General features: G+C 49.0%; 1 protein-coding gene across 2 annotated transcripts in view; it reads left to right on the forward strand.

The window, feature by feature from the left end:
* LOC146822221 (uncharacterized) overlaps positions 1 to 18,876 on the forward strand; it is a 168,703-nt gene that overhangs the window by 136,651 nt on the left and 13,176 nt on the right. For both annotated transcript variants that reach the window (XM_085613370.1, XM_085613371.1), the window contains exons 10-11: positions 5,793 to 5,942; positions 9,402 to 9,551. In XM_085613370.1, the coding sequence (XP_085469496.1) occupies positions 5,793 to 5,942; positions 9,402 to 9,551 (300 nt within the window). The remainder of the gene's footprint in view (positions 1 to 5,792; positions 5,943 to 9,401; positions 9,552 to 18,876) is intronic.

Consider the following 18,876-nt stretch of genomic DNA (forward strand, 5'->3'; position numbering starts at 1 on the left):
GGACCCCCCGGACCCCTTGTCCCGGGCACCCTGCCACGCGGCAGGCCCCGGGACAGAACCAGGGCAGCATCCGGGCCCGTCCAGCTGCCGGCTGAGGACCGAGAGGGGTCCCAGAGTACCCTGTCCCTAGTAATCCAGAGGAAGGCTACCCACCTTTCTTGAAAGCCGCGCGCTCCGAGTGACGGAGGGGACCCTTGGGGCGAACACGCCCGGCCTCCTGGAGCCCTGGTTGGGATACGGGAGGCGAATGGACCCTCATCGGGACTTCCAGGCCAGCCCAGCCATCTGGCCCCCCTTATAGGAAAGCATTGCGTGCGACCAGATGGCCGAGGGGAAAGGAGCGACCAGATGGCCGGCAACTGAAAGGACTCCCGTCTGCCCGCCCAGAGCCGGGCCATAGCGGTAGGGCTCCCGCCTGATCCAAGGGCTCGGTGGGCTCTGCTTCCCAGGGGGGGGGGGCTGGGCCTCAGGCACGGGGAGGACCGACGGAGCTCTCGGGCCCGCGCGCCCCGGGGGGAGGACTGCCCAGGACCCGTGGAGCCCGTCCCTGGGCACTTTGCCATGCCGCGGGCCGGAGGAGGGAAGCCCCGGACGCCTGGGAGGATGTTGCCCGGGCATAGCCAATCTGGTCCCCGGCAAAGAACCGCCAGCCCCGGAGGGGTCTTCCGGCACACCCTGCCCCTACTAATCCAGAGGAAGGCTACCCCCCTTTCTTGTAACCCGCGCACTCCGAGTGACGGAGGGGACCCTAGGCGCGGATGTGCCCGGCCTCCTGGAGCCCTGGCTGGGATCCGGGAGGCGAATGGACCCTCATTGGAACTACCAGGCCGCGCCCGGCCATCTGGTCACCCCATTGGAAAGCATTGCGCGCGACCAGATGGCCGAGGGGAAAGGAGCGACCAGATGGCCGGCAACTGAAGGGACTCCCGTCTGCCCGCCCAGAGCCGGGCCAAAGCGGTAGGGCTCCCGCCTGATCCAAGGGCTCGGTGGGCTCTGCTTCCCGGGGGGGCTTGGGGACAGCGGCTGGGCCTCAGGCACGGGGAGGACCGACAGAGCTCTCGCGTCCGGGCGCCCCGGGGGGAGGACTGCCCGGGACCCATGGAGCCCGTCCCTGGGCACTTTGCCACGCCACGGGCCGGAGGAGGGAAGCCCCGGATGCCTGGGAGGATGTTGCCCGGGTGTAGCCCATTTGGTCCTCGGCAAAGAACCGCCAGCTCCGGAGGGGTCTTCAGGCACACCCTGCCCCTACTAATCCGGAGGAAGGCTACCCCCCTTTCTTGTAACCCGCGCGCTCCAAGTGACGGAGGGGACCCTAGGCGCGGACGCGCCCAGCCTCCTGGAGCCCTGGCTGGGATCCGGGAGGCGAGTGGACCCTCATTGGGACTACCAGGCCGGCCCAGCCATCTGGTCGCCCCATTGGAAAGCATTGCGCGCGACCAGATGGCCGAGGGGAGAGGTGCAACCAGATGGCCGGGACTGAAAGGACTCCCATCTGTCCAACCCCGAGCCTTTGCGCTAGGGTTCCCGCCTGCCCACGCAGGGCTCCGTGGCTGCAGGGCTCCGGGGATGCAGGGCTCCAGGGCTGCAGGGCTCCGGGGCTGCAGGGCTCCGGGGCTGCAGGCCTCCGGGCCTGCAGGGCTCCGGGTCTGCAGGGCTCCAGGGCTCCGGGCTGAAGGGCTCCAGGGCTGCAGGGCTTTGGGGCAGCAGGCCTCGGGGGGGAGGGGCTCGTAGACCCCACGCTGGGCCTCAGGCATGGGAGGCCCGGCGGAGCTCCCGGGGCCCGGATGCCCGGGGGACCCATGGAGCCCGCCCCGGGCACTTTGCCTCGCCGCGGGCTGGAGGAGGGAGCACCGGACACCCCGGGGAAGTGTTGTCCGGGCTTGGCCCATCTGGTCCCCGCCTGAGAACCGCCATCCCCAGGAGGGGTGTCCCGGCATACCCTGCCCCTACTAATCCGGAGGAAGGCTACCCACCTTTCTTGTAACCCTCGCGCTCCGAGTGACGGAGGGGATCCTAGGCGCAGATGCGCCCGACCTCCTGGAGCCCTGACTGGGATCCGGGAGTCAAATGAGCCCTCATCGGCACTTCCAGGCTGGCCCGGCCATCTGGTCGCCCCATTGGAAAGGTTTGCGCGCGACCAGATGGCCGAGGGAAAGATGCGACCAGATGGCCGGGACCGAAAGGACTCCCAGCTGCCCACACCGAGCCATAGCGGTATGGCTCCCACCTGCCCTTGCAGGGCTCCGGGGCTCTGCACCAGGGTCTCTTGTCCCGGGCAGATGGACACTTGGCAGGCCGCAGGACGCGGGATCCCAGGCCCTGACCAAAAATCAGGAGGCCCGGGGCCGGTCCCTGCTTCTCAACGCAGCCAGGCCGGGGAGATCGGGGAGCCTGCCCAAGCACGAGGGACCCCAGTCCCGGGCACACGGTCCCTCAGGTTGTGGGCTCGTTTTCCACAATTTTTTTCAAAATTCCGCGAAGTAGCACTCCGCAAATTCCGCCCAGCCCTAATCATCATTGCTTACAGAGTAAAATTTTTCTGTCCACCTTCCCCATTTTTGAGCTTTTTAGAGTAGACCGCAGTTAATATATTTGCTGCTCCAATACTCTGCAGCGGTTCATGTCCACTCTCCAGTTTGGCATTTTTTAAGCCACATTTGCCCACCAGCACTGAGCAATATCATGTTTGGGAATGACCAGCCGTAGGCTAACCAACGCCTTTTGAAATCTTTGGATGTCAGTTTCTACGAAAAAATCTAACAATGGTATTTTTGGAGTGGGAGTAATACAGCATTGCGCAATGACAGTTAGAGTTTCTCCAACTTCTTCCAGTATCTTTGAGACACACATCACTGCCTTGTATAATGCAAGGAGTTACCCATTTCCTCTTGCCATGCATTAAGCCAGTCTTGAGGTATTATGTATAGTGACCATCTGTTTTGCTTTCATCCAAAAGGCTAATTATGCAGGATTTTCATGGCCACCAAAGGCCACAACTGAGATGCTTCTAGGCAGCGATGCAATATGTTGATATGATCCGGGATAAGAAGATTCTTTAAACAGCCCTTTGGTGAAAATATTGGTGGAACTACAATTATTCTAATGTGGTCTCTGCCTCCAGTCCATGTGATCAGTTGGATGAAGATATCTCTTTACACAGTTTCATCAACCATTCTTTACAAAGATTTGTTTAGTCTGTGGGCTGCTTGAAGTTATATTAAAGAGGTGCTCATTTTCTTTCCAACACACCTCCCTTCCATACTTAATTTCAATTTATTGTGTGTTCATTAATGAGAGTGTATTTCACTGGTACTCAGACATTAGGGGGCCGATTCCGATCCTGGAAAAACCGGGTACGAATCGTCGGATGGAGCGTTTTCTCCGTCCGACTCGTACCCGGGAAAACCACCTTACAAACCCGCAAGTACGATTCGTACAGAAACACCATTTCCGTACGAATCGTTAAAAACACCGACCGGCTAAAATATACCCACAATTCCGATCCGGGACACCGTGTACGCGACATTCGCACGGAGTCAGGCAGCGTTTTATGGACCAGCAAGTACGATGCGTACCCACAGCACTTCGCACGGCAATAATTTTACGGGACCCAAAAAGTGCCGGAAAAGCTAAGTACGCCACGATGCACGACGAAAAGGGGACCGGTACGCACCGTACTCCCATCCCTACACATCCGCACCGTACCCCCAGCTCCCCCCATGTCCGCGCTGTACCCCAGCACCCCCCATGTCCACGCCGTACCCCAGCACCCCCCCATGTCCGCGCTGTACCCCCACCCCCGTATGTATGGTGCGTACCCCCACCCCGTATGTACGGTGCGTACCCCCACCCCCCGTATGTACGGTGCGTACCCCCACCCCCCATATGTATGGTGCGTACCCCCACCCCCCGTATGTACGGTGCGTACCCCCACACCCTGTATGTACGGTGCATACGGGGGTGGGGTACGCACCGTACATACGGGGGGTGGGGGTACGCTCCGTACATACGGGAGGGGGTACGCTCCGTGCCTACGGGGGGGTCTGGGGGTACGGCGCGTACTTGGGGGGGTGGGTTGGGGGGTGTTCGGCACGTATGCGGGCACATGTTTGGACGTCTCCATGGTTGCTATGGGAGTTCGCTCCGTACGGTGTTTTTTCCATACGGTTGTGCATTCGGACGGACGGGACGGATCGTACTTGCGCGTTCGGACTTCAGTTTCCCGATTCGTACGTAAAACTGTCCGGGGACGTGTCGGACACATTTTCCGACCCGAGGACGTGTCGGGGAATTTTCCCAATGCGATTCGTATGGATTTTTTAACATACGAATGGTACTTGCCAGTTTGTACGGGACTTGTACGATTCGTACGTAAAAAAAATCCGGATACGATTCGTACGGGGAATATTTTTAACGGATCGGAATCGGCACCTAGGTGTTTCCTCACCAAACAGCGTGTCTTTTTGTTTACAGTAGTGTTGTAAGAGGGTGACACTGTAGGATCCGCCCACTCTTCATGTGGCCCCAAAACATGAATAGACACAACATGAAACAAATAAAAACATAATACCTATTTAAGAAAATCTGTACGTTTTATATAAGTGAGTATTGGTATTACACATAATTTTATGATTGAGGAGTCCTGAAGAAGTCAAGAATGCTGTCCACTGCAGGTGATGCACCCACACTGCAAATCATTACTCACTAGACATGTGGGGGCATATTTACAAGGAATTGGCATAGGGTAGCGTCGCAAATTATTTTCCTGCGCTGCCCTAAGCCAGACCAAAAGGACAGGAACAAACCATATTTACAAGATACATTGCATTCCCGTCACTTGAGCCCGAGATGACACACTTTTTGCAGCCATGTGGTATTGACATGATTGTTTTTCTGCAGGAAGGGGCACCAATATAGAGAGGCGTTTTCCTCTTTTTTTGTGAGCTGCAGAATGCAGCACATGTGGAAAGATAAACAAAGAGGAGAAATGTGAACATTACACCTCATTACGCCTGCTCCAGAGAGGTGAAAGGTTTTGGCGCTGCTCCAGGTTTACCTGGTTTTGTTAATCTAGGGCAGCATCAAATTCCATGGATGTTGAGTGGGAACACCCACAGCAACGCCCATGAAACGCCTCTTTCACTCAGAGTAAGGCAAGGCAGCGACTTGCACTGCCTCGCCTTACTCCATATCTACAAGGCCATGAAAAGCCATGCAGGGTGTCATTACGACTTAACCTTTTAGATATGCCTAAACCCTGTGCACCACCAGAACGTCATAAAAAGTGACGTTCCGGCGGTGCACAAGGATTGTAAATATGCCCCATTCAGTCCCACCATGGAAAGTGATGGAAACGCGGGCAGAGTGGCTTCCACCAGGCAATTTTCCTCTTGACCTCACTGGGCGCAGGTAAGAAGTAGCCACGTGAATCCCAGGCCATTCCTTCTCCTGCATCTTTCTCTGTGCCATTAGTAACTATTGTATGGTTTGTGCTGATAATTAAAACATCTAAGAGTATGGGTAGAACAGTCCATTTGTTTGTGTGGGTTAGTTGTGTTTTGTCACCTGGCTGAGCATTGATCGCTGCCGTGAAAACTATTAATACACAATAGTCGACAAACACAACAGTGCTAGTGTGGCAGAGATCATAATTTTAAACACTACTACTAAGATCATTACTGTGGTGGGTATGGCTTTCCCCAAATATCACTTGCTGTTCAGTCATTTGCTTTGAACATGTGTCAATCTTTCTCTGTCTTACTGAAGAATATTAAACATTTCTTTTTTTGCAGATCATGAAGGAATCTGTCCACCTTACAATTCAAAATCGCTTGTCTGCCCAGCTATCGCCTTCCCTTCTTGTAGACACGACTCCACCTGTGAGGCTGGTAGAAAGTGCTGCACTGTGGGGTGTAAAGAAGGGTGTGTCAAGGCTCTAAAAGGTGCATTTTTACTAGTTCACACATTTGGGTCTATAATTGGGTGCAGGCTGGAATTGCTGTGTGTATTCTCATTCACAGTTGATTTTTTGCATGAGGTGCTGATGGGCTCACTGGGACTGAACCACCCACCCAGGTAGTCTTGTAGAGTAGCAGGGCCAGATTCACAGAACTAACTTAAGACAAAATCCTAAACTTACTACCATTTTGGTATTCACAGAAGGCACTTACTCATTTTGGTATTCACAGAAGGCACTTACTCATTTCGGTATTCACAGAAGTTAGGAGTCCTAACTTTAGGACTCCTAAATGCCTTCTGTGAATACCGAAAGTCTTAAAATTAGGATTTTTCTCAATTTAGTAGTCCTAAATTTAGGACTCCTAACTTTAGGACTCCTAAATGCCTTCTGTGAATACCGAAAGCCTTAAAATTAGGATTTTTCTCAGTTTAGGAGTCCTAAGGTTAGGACTCCTAACTTTACAACTACTAAACTGAGAAAAATCCTAATTTTAAGGCTTTCGGTATTCACAGAAGGCATTTAGGAGTCCTAAATTTAGGACTACTAAATTGAGAAAAATCCTAATTTTAAGACTTTCGGTATTCACAGAAGGCATTTAGGAGTCCTAAAGTTAGGAGTCCTAACTATACTACTACTAAACTGAGAAAAATCCTAATTTTAAGACTTTCGGTATTCACAGAAGGCATTTAGGAGTCCTAAAGTTAGGAGTCCTAACTATACTACTACTAAACTGAGAAAAATCCTAATTTTAAGACTTTCGGTATTCACAGAAGGCATTTAGGAGTCCTAAAGTTAGGACTCCTAACTTCTGTGAATACCGAAATGAGTAAGTGCCTTCTGTGAATACCAAAATGAGTAAGTGCCTTCTGTGAATACCAAAATGGTAGTAAGTTTAGGATTTTGTCTTAAGTTAGTTCTGTGAATCGGGCCCGCAGTGTTTACACTCTATGAAGTGTGTGTTTAAGCAATAGACAATGATTAACTTTATTACAAAACGAAATGCTCTTAATGCTCCCAATAGAGTCACAGCTGACTAGAGGTTCACATCGCCATACAGTGCTGTAGACCTTTCTCAAGGCAGTGATTATCCTCAGTCAGATAGTAAAGTGAAAGACGCAACACAATGGCTCAGAGTCAGGGGTCAGGTGGCGGCAGTCTCTGCATGGAGTCAGATGCTTTGGCTCATGCTGGTGAAAGGAAGCATCTAAACTCCAGGGTTAACTACAAGGAAATGATGATTAAGAGTACTTACTTAATTATAAACAACTTTACTGCCATGGTCAAGAATCAACTGTGTATACAGAAACACACTCCTGGTCAGAAACACATTCCTGGTCATTACATTGCAAGTACAGACAACAAGAACCTCCAACCTCACCCAAAATCACCTCAACCACTTTATGGCATTACCCCTACTTCAGTACAGTCACTGCACAAGGACAAGTTACAATCCCAACATGGAGCTCTAAAGCAACATTCACAACATTAAATGAGAATTACAAGTTTCTCTTGACAGCCAGAAGCCATGCAATTGGGAGATTTAAGAGCTATACTTTACCACACAGTACTTTAGCACGCAAGTACGTATATTTTTAAAAAAACAAATACATTTTTTATGTTATTTTTTTTTTTTAAAAAGGGGTTTAGGTGAGGACAAAGGTAAAGGGTGGTAAGGGGTTTAAAGTTAAATGGGTGGGTAGATGTAAAGAGAGTTAAGGATGAATTTAGGGATTAGGGGTGGGTAGATGTGAGGGAGTTAAGCAAGGTTGTAGAGGTAAGGGTCGGTAGAGAGGAAGGGAGATAAGAATGATTTTAGGGTTAAGTGGAGGGCAGAGGTAAAGCGAAGAAAGGGTGATTTGAGGGTTTAGGACTAAATAGAGGTAAAGGGAGATAAAGGTGATTTTAGGGTTAAGGACTGAGTAGAGGTAAAGAGAGGTAAGGTTAATTTGAGGGTTTAGGACTGAGTAGAGGTAAAGAGAAGTAAGGATGATTTTAGAGTTAAGGACTGGGTAGAGGTAAAGAGAGGTAAGGTTGACTTTAGGGTTTAGAACTGAGTAGCAGTAAGTAAAGAGAGGTAAGGGATATGTTAGGCTTAAGGGTGATTTTAGGGTTTAGGACTAAGTAGAGGTAAAGGAAGGTAAGGGTGATTTTAGGGTTTAGGTGTGGGTAGAGGTAAAGGGTGCAAGGGTTTCTGGGGTTTAGGAGAGCGTAGAAGCAAAGGGAGGTAGGGAGGTTTTAGGGTTCACGGGAGGTTTGAGGTAAAGGGAGTTAAGGAGTTAAAAAACAAGGGTTTGGTGAGTGCCCCCTGCATCCCCAAAGAAGCAACACCAAATTTGGCAGAAACCTATAACGTTACCTAGAAAGTATGCTTTTGAGATGTTGTGCAAAAATCCAAGCATTTTAATTTATTGGCGGTCCTTTTTGGAGTGAATGCTCTGATTGGCTGGCCACAAAAGGAAAAAAAATTGGTGCAGCCACTATTACAGGTCCCTGTGTCCTGAAGATGTTTTTTGAAAATAACATAAGGGAGTAGCGTAAGGATACCCCGACCCCCTAGTCTTGTGTGTCACTCCCAGTCACCGCAATCCTGCACAACTTACTTGGAAGTCCTGAGGGACTGCTGAGGGACTCCCGAGGGTCAGTGAAAATGATTAACAAAAATAATATGGGGTTGTGCAATTGGGAGGGGGGGCGGCCACAGGAGGTTGGGTGCATGGCTGCCCGCAGTGCAGACCCTGCACCTGCACAGGATGGGGGCTGTTATGTTAATGTTAAAGTTCCTACTTTATTTTAAAATACAATCCTATCAATTCATTCAAAAAACAAAGTTTAAAGTGATGCCATAGTTAGGTATAATAATAATATCTCACTTTACATTAAAAGTTAGGCGAAAATGTCAGGTAATCCTAACATTTAAAATTAAAAAAAAAACTGAAATTCCTCAATGATAGGTGACTGCGCTAACTAGAACTGTTCCCATGTGAAAGATAGTGCTCCAAGAGATTCCCTTCCAAAGGAGATCCACAAACGCCCCCAGTCAACAGGTGGGACACTGTTCTGAGGAGGATCTTGCTCGTCTGTGTTTACTCTCCCATGGAAAGGCTTCCTCTTACTACATGCACTGCAGTCTTGAAGACATTATAGTCTCTCCGTGAGCCAGCAGCCAGAACTCCAGAGATAAGCGTTAGCCTATTATTACTACGAACTTTGTGCTGAACTGAAAATGATGCACTACATCGACCAAGATGCCCAGAGGTAATGACGCTGAGACGTGATGACAGGGTGCTCCTACCCTCTTTCACTCCAGAGATAAGCTGGACCTGATGGGTAGAGGAATTTTGAACCAGCAATGAGTCTGAGCAGGAAACCATTTCCGGTGAGCACAACACCTTATTACTTAAAGATCACAATGTTTAAACAACTGTCCTTTATTTTGTTTCAGAAAAAGTGGGTGATTGTCCCAAAGTGGCAAATGTTAGTGAATCAAAAGATATCTGCCATAAGTGTAATAATGACAAGGACTGCCCCAGAAATGAAAAATGCTGTGCTGGGACGAAGGGACGCGAGTGCCTACCACCAGACAACTTCATGGGTAAGATGGTCAGTAGCTATTCGTTAGAGGCTGGACCAGCGAAACTGCTTCAAAATGTGCATGTTTTCCAATTCAATGTTGAGATTAAGAATAAAGAACTTAAACGTAAAAAATACACAACTCATTATATACATTATCACAAAAAAGGTGCAGTTCCTTTCAGTCCCCAATTGAATTGTTCAATTTAAACTGGGGCCCTTCTGAACGTTGCTATAAGGTATATCAGGAGAGACCTCATGTTAATGTCAAAAGCAAGTCAGCTTTGATTTCCAAATGTGATAGATATTGGAAAAGGCAATATTGTATTAAAATGACCTACTCATTTATTTATTTATTTAAATAAATAATGACCTACTCCTCATGAGGCGTTCAAAGTCCTTTTCTCCGGGCAGCACGCTGCTTCGGAACCTAGTAGTTAGTCCAGTGTTGGTTATTGTTAGTTATTGGTATCAGATGTGTGTGCTCAAGAGGACCATTTAATGCATTTGCTTCAGGTTCTTTGTGGTCGATTACATTTATAGGAGTTAAGGGTGATCACTACTTGGAGTAGAGGTGTGTGAGTTCAGGCGGATGGCTGGTGGCGTAAGAGATGAGATAGAGGCAACGGGCATGCCTCATGACATCCTGTCCCTACTGATTAGGCTTCACGAGAACAACTTTGTCAGGGTCAGAGGGCCAACTGACTGACAAGGTTTCAGTGTTGAAAGGCATATGGCAAGGGTGCAAATTGTCCTCCACCCTTTTTTCTTTATATTTAAATGGGTTGGTTGATTCTCTCTCTAAGTGGCCAGCAGGTGTTTCTTCAATAGCTAACACCAGGACCTCTATGTTGTTGTTTGCAGATGGCACTCTTTTAGTTTCAAAAACCCTGAATGGTCTACAAACGCTTCTTAACAAATGTAGTGCTTTTTGATTGGATCGTGGCCTAGCTATTAACATAGCGAAAGCAACATTTATGATATGGAGCAATCACAAAAAGGTCAAGCCTGATGCTAGGGGACAAGACCCTACAGGAGGTCATTTCATGTGAATATTTACAAATTAAACTTTCGTCCAATATGTCATGGCCCCCACACAATAATGGGGCATGCTTGAAGCATAAGCAGACCAAGGTGCATCCTTCAGTAAGCCTGTAGTGCCAGCTCTACAGGTGTACAAGGCCAAGGCCATTGGTGCAGCGCAATATGGCGCTGAGTTGTGGGGCTTTGGCGACGTCTCCACTGTAGAGTGGTCAGACAATAACTTTTTAGGAGCATAGGTCTCCCTCCCACTTAGTTGTATCCCTTATTCCTGGATATGGGTGTCAAAAGAAAGCCTTTAAGACACCCTTACACCCGTGTTGTTCTGGCGCAGACTATGGGACACTCCAGAATTGGCACATTATGTCGCTACCCTACAAGATATTATAAAGGTCCTTCCACAAAATACCTTGGTTGAGCTCAATTAAAAATCTGTTGATTTCTTTAGGTCATGGTGACTTTTGACACCATCCTGCCACAGACCTAACCCCTTCCAAGTAGGCCCTGCAACAACAGCACCGGGCATTCCTATTACAGAGGGAGGAGCAAACATCTGTAGGCACAACCCTGACGGAAGGCTTTTTGAATTTTAATGCTGTTCATGGCTTAGAGAAGAACTGGGCCCTGATCACGGTTCCATTAGATAGGAAGTTATACCACCAATTCAGAGTAGAGACGCTCCCCTTGAAGTCATTCTCTGCAAAGTGTTCGGGGTCTGATCCTGGATATTGCCCCTTCTGTACTGACCAAATGGAGTCTGTGCCAGATGTGTTGTTTCGATGCCAGATGTGTTGTTTGCCTGCCCAGTTTACTCCCAGTCTTGTTCTGCTTAATTGGCACCATTTGCAGACAACTGGGCACTTTTAGTCACTGAACTGATCTGAGGGTATTAGGAACGGATCCTCCCACACTGTATGCCTGTGGAGTAGCAAAAGTCTTGGGTCTGAAGTGGGCAAAAAGAAGAACAGTTATCAAATGTCCATGTCTAGCCACTGATTGTACAATTGTGATTATACTAGTGCTTGGTTTTATCAATTTTAAAAGTTGTGCTATTTTTAAGTGTGTGATTAATATTTTGTATAATTTAAGGTTTTAAAATGAGCTTAGGCTGCTACCAGTGACACTTCCTCACTAATAACGCACTGCATTTCATAATTTGTTTATCCATTGTACTTGAATGACAACCTTTAGGACTTTGTTGAAATACAATGACATTTGACTTGAATAGGTACAGTTACATTGCAAAGGTATGACTTTCAAAGAAGGAGAAGTCAAAATCTTTGGAATGAGCTGTAGGCAATTTGCAGAAAAATAACAGCAGAGATTAGTGCAAACATGTGTGTGACTTAGAGTAGCTTGTGATCACAGAGAGACGGCATGCAGGATAGGGACGGAAAGGAGAGTGTCATTTGAAGAAAAACTGGTGAGGCAACAATCAGAAGCTTCGTGTACAGGTCAGTGTTTTATGTAGGGTTTTGGGAATATAGAGGATACTTTAAGTGATAGCATGTGACATGAGGATGTAAAACTGTAGGAAGAAACAGTATTAGTTACATGCAATATAGTGCTATATTACGGACTCCAAGCACTATAATCAGAAAGTCTATCCACTTTTAGGCTTCTGCTAGACTGCCCTTCCAGTAAGGTCAGCGAATTAGCTCACAGGTTTGTAGTGTAGAGCAATTGCTGGGTGCATATGCGAAAGCTTCAGACTGTGCAGAAAGGAAGCAATAACCTCAAGATTATAGCAATGTGAGAAAAAATATGGTGGAATAATGCAAACATTGAAAATGCTGGAGTGGATGTCTTGTGATGTTCACCCTCAGGTTTTCCTTATAGAGTTAAATACAACATCAAAGTGGGATTCCTTTGGGTGCTTCTGGTTCTGCATGGCACAAGGAGGAGGGAGGGAGAGAATGGCTTCCCCTGATTGCAGTAGTGTACTGCTCGCATTTTTGCGGCTCGAGAGTGGAGGTTGCAAATCCAGATTCTGAGGTGAGGAGGATGGTAACTGGCCTCCCTTTTGAAATTGGATGAACACTGCTGGTTAGTCTTACTGAATGAATCTCTGGTGTTTGATGGATGGTAGAGGGGAGGGTGGGACTGCAGACTTTGTTGTCCAAGGTAAACTGAAAACTTTAGATGAGGCTCGGCCTCTTGGGCTGATGACAGGCAGGTGCAGAAACGTTACACCTCTTTGTGTCTGTTTTGTGGGTGCTCCAGGCCAGAGACTATCCTGCTGCGAGAAGCATTACTCTACACAAAGGCTGTGTCTGGAGTGCAGCCTAGAAAAGCATTTGAAAGGAGAACCCACCCAAACCAGCTCTGCAGCATGAGACAGTATATGCACTTGGGACGCAAATCAAGTTAAAGTTTTGTATTGTTAAATGCGGGGTCTACAAACAAGTGAGGTTCAATGAAGAACATAGTGTAGGAGAGGCACTATAATTTAAATATATCACAATCCTGAGGAAAAGTGGGTGCAGTAGAATACTAAACACATGCAACCAGGGGAAACAAGGAGATAATGCCTGCCTCAGGGAGGCACCGAATTTTGATCACAGTATATAATAGATGAGATTTGTGTCAAAACTCATGGGTGGATGCATGGGATGACCCTTGTACTATCATGGAACTCCCATTTCATAAAAAGGAGATCAAGGAAGTGCCCAGTGCTGCATTGCGTTTGGATTGTAAATCCTACCAGTGTCCTTTATTTTCAGGTTTGATTAAAAAAAAAGTAACACAAACATGATGCAAAGTCATTATAAATCTGGGCCTGGAAGTGTGGCGTGGAGGTAGACTGAAGCATGAAGTGGAGTCAGCACTAGATTGCCTTGAGATAAAGAGAAGGGTAGTGTAGGGTGGTGGGAGATGGCAGCTTGAGGTGGAATCAAGACTAGGCAGTCTTGGAAACCATCAACTGTGGCATTCAGCAGTGCTGGAGGTGGGCTCCAGTGGAAAAGAGTGCCCTCACATATTCTTATTACTTTTAGAAGTTAAGCAAATTGTTCAGTATAAGACCTCACACATAACACCCATAGTGTACAACTGAGCATAGTTTTGCCATTAATTTTACTGCTGGTTTGAAAAATGATAGGAACTTCTTGACGGCGCAGAAAGTATTGAATGCTTTGCATTGAGGGAGTTCTATTGCAAAAGTAAAACTCTCAGATTTACTTGTGTTGCTTCAGGTAAGTACAGTCTGAGGCATGTTTCGCCTCTGCTCCATTAGGAAGAATGTGAGCATTTTTCTATAGTTCTTTTTTTTGTTTTCCTTGGCCTTGTAGTTTTTGTGGGTTCATGCTTTTCGAATCTTGGAAAAGGTACTGTCTAGACAAGGTCAACCTCATAAGACCAAACAGTGGTCTAGAAATATGGGGTCACTTTCCCTGTGGTTCATGTAGTGTGTGCCCATTCACATGCCCATCTAAAGAAGTGAAACTCTCTCCCACCTTCACATGGACCCAGATGACAAACACCAATTGCAACACCCGCAATTGTATATACGTGATTACCTGCCCCTGCTCCAAAAACTATATTGGCATGACGACCAGGACAGCAAAGACCCCATGACGGAGCATAGAAGCAACATCAGGCGTTGTAGGACTACCACCAAGGTGCTCTCCCACTATATCGAACACCAACACACTCATGATGACATCAAGTGGACGATATTGGAAGCATTCCCCAATATTACCCAATAGGTCCTTTTCAATAAAGAACAACGCTGGATATTCCGCCTTCCACTAGCTCCACAGGAGTTACCGATTAAATCCCCTGGGCAGAGGTTAATCAAACAGTACCCATGGCCACTGACTCCACAGTGTCACCTCTCCCGGAGGCGGCTCAACTGGTTATCAACGATATACTCTTCCATGGTTTCCCATGGGTCTCCCCAGGCCTTGATCCAATGTGCAGTAGAGATTTTCCCTACAGTCCCTCTACATGAACACTGACTGACGCTACTCCACAGGTTACTGTCACTCCTGTTGTCACCTGCAGTGATCGTTTTGGTAAGCCCCCTGCACGAAATGGGAACCTGTAGATATTTAACATTCAGTTACACCTTACAAGATATGACTGCAGTTATTGGTAGGACGTTGCTTTATAGTCCCTCCCCCAGGGGCGACCACACGCTGCACTCAACATGCGTCTGTGTGTCCTCTGACCATTCCATCATGGCACCCATCCGAATACTAGTGATTAGGAGCTGGTTCACTATTCTAATATGACACCCATTACCGGCTTCTTCAGTCCCCTTTTCATTGTCAATACACGTGACTCACAGCTCATTAGGCTGCCGTCCGCAGCAGAACGCAAAATCATTCCCAGGAGTCCGGTCGTGGGTAGGTTCCATGCATGAGAGCATCAACTAGATGGTGAGTTCCCATACCCTTAGACAGGACCTACCTCCTGACTCTGGAACCTCACTTTGTGGTCCATGGCCACTTCCTGCCCTTGAGCATGCTGCTCCGGGGCGCTTCCTTTCTTTCCTTTCTCTACCCCCGTTCAGAACACCGCAACTCCTCTTAAATTGACGCAGCCGGTGGGCCTCTAACAACTGCAATGACATCAAGAAGAGCGACTAGTTGCCAGTCGCCCCGTCTGCAGCACACTATGCCTCTGTCAAAGGGTTGCCTTCGTCCAATCAATCAATCAATCATCAATCATGCAATTTGTAAATCGCACTACATACCCGCAAGGGTTCCAAGGCGCTGAGGGAGGGGAAGGGGGGGGACATGCAGCTATTGGTCGAACAGCCATGTCTTGAGTTGTCTCCTGAAGGTTAGAAGGTCTTCGGTTTGTCGTAGGATGAGGGGGAGAGTGTTCCAGGTCTTGGCGGCGCGGTGAGAGAAGGATCTGCCTCCGGCTGTGGTTCTGCGGATGCGTGGGACGGTAGCCAGGGAGAGGTCTGCTGAGCGGAGTTTCCTGTTGGGTACGTAGAAGGAGACTCAGCTGTTGAGGTAGGCTGGGCCGGTCTTGTGGAGTGCCTTGTGTGCGTGGATTAGGAGCTTGAAGGAGATTCTTTTGACGACAGGGAGCAAGTGTAGGTTCCTCAGGTGGGGAGTGATGTGGTCGCGACGCGGGACATCGAGGATCAGGCGTGCAGAGGCATTCTGGATTCTTTGCAGTCTGTTGATGAGCTTGGTTGGGGCTCCGGCGTAGAGGGCGTTTCCGTAGTCGAGTCTGCTGCTGACTAGGGCCTGGGTGACTGTTTTCCTTGTGTCAGTCGGGATCCATCTGTAGACCTTGTGGAGCATGCAGAGGGTGTTGAAGCAGGTGGAGGAGACAGCGTTGACTTATTTGGCCATGGTGAGTTTCGAGTCGAGGATGACTCCCAGGTTGCGTGCGTTGTTGGTGGGTGCGGGGGGAGTCCCCAGCGACGCGGGCCACCAGGAGTCGTCCCATGCTGAGGGGTTGGGCCCGAGGATGAGGATCTCCGTCTTGTCTGTGTTCAGCTTAAGGCGGCTATCCTTCATCCAGTCGGCGACGGCCTTCATTCCGTGGTGGAGGTTGGATTTTGCGGTGAGGGGGTCCTTGTGAGGGAGAGGATCAGTTGCGTGTCGTAGGATATTATGTTGAGGTTGTGATGTCGGGCGATGCGTGCGAGAGGCACCATGTAGACGTTGAACAGCGTCGGGCTGAGGGAGGATCCCTGCGGGACGCCGCAGATGATCTCGGAGGCTTCGGATCGGAACGGGGGGAGGCGGACTCTCTGGGTTCTGCTGGAGAGGAAGGAGGAGGTCCAGTCCAGGGCCTTGTCTCGGATCCCTGCATCGTGGAGCCGTGTGCGTAGTGTGCGGTTGCAGACGGTGTCGAAGGCGGCGGAGAGGTCCAGAAGGATGAGGGGCGCTGTCTCGCCATTGTCCAGTAGGGTCCTGATGTCGTCTGTGGCGGCGATGAGGGTGGTCTCGGTGCTGTGGTTGCTGCGGAACCCTGACTGGGAGGGGTCCAGGATGCGGTTGTCTTCGAGGTAGCGTGTGAGCTGGCTGTTGACTATTTTCTCGATGACCTTAGCTGGGAATGGAAGCAGGGAGATGGGCAAGAAGTTTTTGAGTTTGCTCGGGTCCGCCTTAGGTTCCTTCAGTAGGGCGTTGATCTCGGCGTGTTTTCAGCTCTCAGGAAAGGTCGCGGTCTCGAAGGAGAGGTTGATGATGTTGCGCAGGTGTGGTGCGATGGAGTTGCCGGCTTTGTTGAAGATGTGGTGTGGAAACGGGTCAGACGACGAGCCGGAGTGGATTGTGCCCATGGTCTTGATTGTTTCTTCGTTGGTCATATTGGCCCAGGTTGTCAGAGGGTTGTGGTCGGTGGGGTGGGGTGAGTCTGGCGTGTTGGGGGCTGTTAGGGTCGTCCGGGGGTTGAAGCTGTCGTGGATGTCGGCAATCTTGCGGTGGAAGAAGGTGGCGAGGGAGTCGCACAGGGCTTGTGACGGCGGGATGTCGTTGACGTTGGAGCTGGGGTTGGAGAGTTCCTTCACGACGTTGAAGAACTCCTTGCTGTTGTGTGCGCTGTTGTCGAGACGGTTTTTGAAGGAGGTCCTCTTGGCAGTCCTGATGAGGTGGTGGTGGTTGCAGATGGCGTCTTTGTGGGCTGCACGGTTGCCCGGTGATTGATCGCTGTGCCATATGTTCTCCAACTTCCGGCAGGTGCGCTTTGACGCTAGGAGTTCTGGGGTGAACCAGTTGGCTCTCTTGCTGGTGTCTTCGAGGGTTTGCTTTTTCAGCGGGCTAGAGTGTTGGTGCAGTTGTCCATCCATCGTCTGAGGGTGCGTGCACCATCATCAGGGTTGGAGGGGTGGGTCGGTGGGTGGAGTGCGAGGTTTGTCTGTAGTTGTAATTCGGTGATTTTGCCCCAGTGGCGGTGGGGGATCTGCAGGGTGCGGTGATGTGCGACGGGTTTCCGGAAGGTGAAGTGGATGCAGAGGTGGTCGGTCCAGGTGGGTTCGGAGATGTGGCTGGAGGAGATGTGGGGGCTTGAGGAGAAGATGGCATCGAGGGTGTGTCCGGCAATGTGGGTCGGTGTTGTGACGATCTGATCCAGTCCGAGGTTGGCGAGGTTGTCTGTCAGGGTGGAGGAGTAGCTGTTGTTGTTTTTTTCCAGATGGAAGTTCCGGTCTCCGAGGAGGATGTAATCGGTGGAGGTCAGTGCGTGCGTGCTGATGAAGTCGGCGATGGCGTCGCAGAATTGTGGTCGGGGTCCGGGTGGTCTGTAGACGAGGGTGCCTCTTAGGGTGGTCTTGGGTTCTGTGTGGATTTGGAAGTGCATTTGTTCGGCGGTGCTGAGAGTGTCGTCTGTGTTTGTTGAGACCCTGATGGTTTTCTTGTGGACGATGGTGATTCCTCCTCCGACTCGATGCGGTCTCTGTGGGCGATCTTGTATTCAGGGATGGCTATGGCGATGTCTGGAGAGGAGGCTTCGTTCATCCAGGTCTCGGTCAGGAAGGCGACGTCTATCTCACAAGCTTCGCGGGTTTTCAACGCCACAAGAAGGTCGTCGATATATTGAACTAACACTGAATTTTCGGGTATTTCTAGACTTTCCAAAGACTTCTTTAATAGCTGATTAAATATTGAGGGGCTTTCTGTATACCCCTGTGGAATTCGGCACCAAGCCAAAATACGTTCGCCAAAATGAAACGCAAATATTTGCTGGCTGTCATGGTGCAATGGGATGGAAAAGAAAGCATGGCATAGATCAATCACTGTATACCATTCTGCATCATGGGGAATCTGATACAAAATCACAGATGGATTTGGTACAATAGGACAGCAATATACAACAATTTTGTTTATCTTTCTCAGATCTTGTACTATCCTGAACTTTCCATTAGGCTTTTTCAGTCCCATAATTGGTGAATTACATGGACTATTCATTATTTCTCTCAGAATGCCTTGTTTTATCATTTTCTCAATCACAGGAGTAACTCCTTCAATTATTTCAGGTGTCAATTTATATTGAGGGACAATTGGATAGCTTACTCCTTCCTTCACTGTTATTTTCACTGGACCTACATTTCTCATTAATCCCACATCTTCTCCTGTGAAATCCCAAACTTCTGCTTTTACGGTCTGTTTCAATTCTTTAGGTAATTCATCAGGGTTAAATACAGCATAGGTTTCAGTAACCTCTTTTTCCCTGTTTACCATTGTCATTTTATATAACACATCTTCATCAGGGGTCTCAAATGCTATCCCATCAGGGGTACAGAATATAGTGCAATTCATCTTACACAGCAAATCCCTACCTAATAAATTCACAGGACTGGTATCGCACACGACAAAGTGGTGCATTTCGGAAAATTT

The sequence above is a fragment of the Triturus cristatus genome, chromosome 6, assembly GCF_964204655.1.
Source record: "Triturus cristatus chromosome 6, aTriCri1.1, whole genome shotgun sequence".
NCBI classification, from domain to species: Eukaryota; Metazoa; Chordata; class Amphibia; order Caudata; family Salamandridae; genus Triturus; species Triturus cristatus.